The 4857-nt window shown below is 47.7% G+C and overlaps 1 protein-coding gene across 2 annotated transcripts in view; it reads left to right on the forward strand.

The window, feature by feature from the left end:
• The first annotated feature begins 325 nt into the window (after positions 1–325).
• Positions 326–4857, forward strand: part of TOP1 (DNA topoisomerase I) — an 89664-nt gene continuing 85132 nt past the window's right edge. The window contains exons 1-2 of one of the 2 annotated variants that reach the window (XM_029919052.1): positions 326–625; positions 971–995. In XM_029919052.1, coding sequence (XP_029774912.1) covers positions 593–625; positions 971–995 — 58 coding nt within the window. In that variant the 5' untranslated portion in view covers positions 326–592. The remainder of the gene's footprint in view (positions 626–970; positions 996–4857) is intronic. The other variant, XM_029919051.1, reaches the window with a different exon arrangement.

Below are 4857 nucleotides of genomic sequence, written 5' to 3' on the forward strand. Positions count from 1 at the left end.
CGCCGCGACCTTTAAAGGCCCACCACGTGGCCGCGCTGCCGGCCGGGGTCCGGGGGCGGTGTCCGGACTGCGCCTGCGCACTGCCTCGCAGAGGAGTCCTGAGTTCCGAGAAAAGGCGCCGGGAGAGGAAAGGAAGGTTGCTTAGGGTGGGCGGCCCTGGGAGGAGTCGACTCCTTATGCAAATCACAGCGGCGCTCAAGGACTAGGAGGCGGGGCTTGCGATGCAAAGCCAGGTCTTCCTTTGGAAGCTCGAGGGGGCGGGCCCCGCATCCCTCGGCCTCCTTCCGCGAGTCGCTGACGTCGCCGACGTCTGGTTTAAAAGCGGCCGCGCAGGCGCAATAAGCCGAAATGCGAACTTAGGCTGTTACACAACTGCTGGGGTCCGCTCTCGCCGCCCGCTCGTCAGTCAGTCAGCGTCGCCGCCGCTGTTGCCACCTCAGTCGTTCCGGGAGTCTCAGGCCCGCAGCCGCCGCGGCTTACTCGCGCCTCCGGAAGCCTCCGGGAGCTCCCGTCTGCCCGAATAGGCAGGTCTCTACCGTCTGCGTCTCCTCGGCGCTACTCGCCGCCCGCCACGCTCGCCGCTCCGGCCGACATGAGCGGGGACCATCTCCACAACGATTCCCAGGTACAGCTCGGGCCCGGTCCTCTCGGCGTCCGGCCCCGCCCCGGCTCTCCGCGACCCCCAGGGCAGGCCCGGGCCCTGGCCCGGGCCCGGCCGCTTTGACAGGCCGGGGCCCCAGGCAGGGGCGGCCGGCCGGCGGAGATGGGCTCGCTAGGCCTTGGACGAAAGCCGCCAAGTTACATATTGGGGGGGTGGGGGTGGGTGTGGATGACTGCCCCTTAAGGCCGTTCCCGGGGGTTCCTTCCTCCCTGGGGTGCCGGGTGGGCTAGGCCCCCGGCTCCGCGCGCTCGGCTGCCCGCAGGGTTAAATGTGCCTGTTTATTAATCTTCCCTCCTTTTCTTTCTCCAGATTGAAGCGGATTTCCGATTGAATGGTGAGTGTGCCCCCCGTCCCGACCCCGGGTCCGCCCGCCGCCGGCCGCCTACCCCGCGCCGGGCTGGAGCCGGGCAGAGGACAGACATGGCGTCCCAGAGACTAAGTCCCGGCTCCTCGCTCACCGGCCCCATTGTTCCCATCGGGCCGCCTCTGGACCCCCTTTCCGGGGGTCCCAGCACCCCCAGATCGCGGCCCACCCAAGAGGGGGCAACGGAGACCCGGCGTCGCCCGCCGCCGGGCTTCGGGCAGCCTTTCCCGGCCCGGATTCCTCCCGGGAAAGTCGCCTTGTCGACAGTCGGGACTTAGTCTCTGCGCCATTTTCTTTTTCTCTCTCCTCTCCTTTCTGTGCCTGTGTCTCTTTCTCTCCCTCCCTCGGCTCTTTCCTTGAGCTGCCCAGAAAGAGCTTTCTGCAGGGCAAAGCCGTAGAAATCATAGACCTCACCCGAGAGGGCAGGGTGAGAGACCGAATTGTTACAATTTTTTCCAAAGAGAACTTTATTTTGGGGGTTATTACCTTTCTGCTGCTTGTTTGTTTCCTTTTCTGTTTCCAGAATGAAAGATCTCCTCCGGCAACTGTTGAATTTGGTGGTGGTTGGGGGGGTGGGGTGTAAGATGCTTATGATGAGAATTATGGTTCTAAAACTAAGGCCGCCCTTTGTGGAGTTCTTTATATTTTGAGATTGTTTTTCCCAAGTTGTGTTCTTTGCAAAGGTAGTAGTACCTCCCTTCAGAAAGTTTGCAAGTTCTCTAAGGGCCGTCCAATGTAAATGTTGGACTTGGGCACATAGATTTTGGTTTTTTTTTTTAATTAAAGTATTACTGACTACAACTTTTCATTGTGGCTGAGGTTCCTAAGGCAGTGCTCCCCCCTTTTCCTTTTTTTCTTTTTCTTTTCTTTTTTTTTTTTTTAAAGAACTGTAGTTTAGTGTACTTGTCAGGAGGAAAGATTATTGAGCATCTCTCATCTGGACTTGGTGTATTGGCCTTTTCATTTGGGCTATGGGGAAGAAAAAAAAAGATCTTATTTATTAAAACAAAGAGTGACCAGCACCCACCCTTGCTTCCTGTTCTTTTTGAGAAGCCGCTGTTTTTCAGGAATCAAGAGCTAGCTTGCTTTTCCCAGATCTTTATGATTTTGACCCCTTTTGAGCCAAATCGAAACATTTATTTATCTTTGAGTATTTCCACTTCAGTTATTCAATGTAGAGTTCCCCCAGTAAAAAGCTCACCCTGTGGGCTTTTTAGCAATCTAACTGAAGGAGAAAGTATCCTCTGTAGTGTGCTGGGAATTCCCACAGATTCTGATGGTACATAATCCTGCTCAGTTGAGTTTGGGTTCCGGGAACCTCTCCAGTGGGAGAAGCTGAAGAGTATGTTTTCTGATGTTGTAATCAGCAGTCCTTCGTGTTAGCCTGGTCTACTGAGAGCAGCCTTATGTTCAGATTTTGTAATGGGGTGTCTAGCAAGAGATGGGACTCTAAAGGGAAAGATTCTGGTTAAATTAACATGTCGCATTTCTTGAGCACCTAATATGTGCCAAATGCTGCGCATAGTCCTAGAGCTGAACCTTTGGCCACAACACTTCTCTTAGAAGCCCTCAATCCAGTCTGTGGAGAGAAACATAATTAGTTAATTATAAGGTAGGTGCTAAGGCATATGTATACCCAAAATGCTTTGAGAAACTAGGGGACTTAATTTTGTCTGGGGGTGGGGAGATTTCTCAGAGGAGGTGACTTCTGAATGTTGTGCAAGTCTAGGTGCTGAGTGTCCGGGGTTGGAGTTATTTCTTAACTAGCTAACTTGTCAGGGTTTTTAAAGGGAGATGAGGCTCCTGCAGTTCAGAAAAGTGAAAAGAGTATAGATGTTTCTTTGGGATGTGGGAGCAAAGAAAGGATGCGGTAGGTGAGGATATAAAGAGTCCTTTTGACCTCTCTTGGAGGAAGGTAGGCGCATACTTAACACAGGAAAAAGTGTTCTTTTGACTTTAAGACAGGGTTGAGTACGTCATGTATTTAGTAGTGAAAGAAAGTTTAGTCTTTTCTCATTAATAAGTTATTCTACATGGTGCTCACTTAAATTATACAAAGGAACTATTGAATATGTGAATGACTGTGGTCTGGGCGGGTTATTGATCTTTAATGCCGTTTTTATGGAGACTGAAGTAAAGCGAGTATATTGACTTCTAGAATGTGATCACTTGTAATTGCAATAATTGTTAATATTTATTGAACGCTTCCTGTCTGCCTGGCATGAATCTCAGCTCTTTGTGTGGATTATCTAATTCAATTTAGTCCTTGGAAGGACCTTATGAGTTAAGTACGGGGGAAACAGAGGCTCAGGTATGTTTACTAGCTTGCGGAAGGGCAGTGGAGTGGGCCACTCCAAAGCTCCCAAGCTTAGCCAGTGTGCTATATATGTGATTGTAGTATGACAAAATTAAAAGCCGCACATCTCTATTTTCTCACAGAGCTGAAAAATGTGGGAGGGAAGGATTTGCTAGTTGTCATTTGCTTACTTTTAAACTAACCTACTCCTTCAAGAGAAAAAGCATTTTAACTGCCTCCCCACCACCATAAGTGTCTGACACTGAAGTGATTATCTTTGTAAATATTGTTCAGAAGAAAGATGCAGTGTTACTAACTGTGTGCTTGCTCTATTAAGTAATAGCCTGGTAACTAGTGATTGATTTATGTCATTGTGAAAGACAGTTTTTAAGAAAGAAAAATAAGTGTTTAATTGTTCACAAGTATGTCATTATTGATCTTTGTATTAAGAAGAGTTTGCTTTAACATAGTTTTAAGTGGACTTAACCCGAATTTACAGATTAACTGTGCAGGTTCATGTATATCAACATCCCTCATTCTACCTGCCCTCATCCCTTAAGATCTAAAAGATTTTTTGCCCTTTGGAGCTCATTCTTTATAGTAGTTAAAACTGTTGCTGTTCTCTTGGAATTCAGAACATCCTGGCCCATGCTTAACTGCTGGGAAAATCTGTTATTTGTAAAATGCTTTTATATTTAAAATATCGACGGTGAGCCTGGAGTTTCAGGAACAGAAACCATAATCTTTTGCCTACCTTTTTCCTCTCTAAGTGTTGGTAGCACTAACTGTGGTAGGGCTGAGTCCTTATTATAGTAACTGCCCGGTTATCCAGAGTTGATAGAGGTAACATCGTGTTGGGGTTTAGTGATCCTTCTGCTATTTCAAGTTTTTGCCTGTCTACTTTGCATTTGTGGGGTTCTTCCCTCCCTGGGATGAGCAAAGTATGATGCTTGATTCCATCAGTGACTGACTCTTCTAAGCAATGGGGTCATAGTTTGACATCATCTTGTGTTGATTCTAGTTTAGCTTAATGGATTCGGATTGTATGGAGGAACTAAATATAAATTGTTTCTGATGCTGACAGATATTTCTGTGCTGTTAGTTGCAGGTTGAGGTGGGGGGTGGGAAGATTGACGATGTGGCTATCTGAAAATTACCATCACAGTTTTAAATCTGCAAACCGATGGCACCTTCAAATGAAATCTGGCCTGTCTTCTTGCTCAATCCAGAAACCCTTAAGCATCAGGCTCCAGAGTTTTTCTTCTACAGTGAGACGCCTTGAGGCACCTTTTCAGAATCAGTGACTACTGTAGAATCTTTATACTTGAAACAAAGTATAAGACATGTGAAGAGTCCCTGGCTCTTGTATGTAGTATAAATGGACACCAATTCACTGAGACCCAGAACAAATTAATGAATTTCTCTTTCAAACTCTCACAATTCCTCATTTTCATGCTGATGTTAAAGAAAAAAAAGGTCAGATAATTCTTTTTTTGCTACAATTGGTAAATGAGATTTGGGGACTAACTGTGGGTT

This window comes from Suricata suricatta, chromosome 12, assembly GCF_006229205.1.
Source record: "Suricata suricatta isolate VVHF042 chromosome 12, meerkat_22Aug2017_6uvM2_HiC, whole genome shotgun sequence".
Taxonomy (NCBI): domain Eukaryota; kingdom Metazoa; phylum Chordata; class Mammalia; order Carnivora; family Herpestidae; genus Suricata; species Suricata suricatta.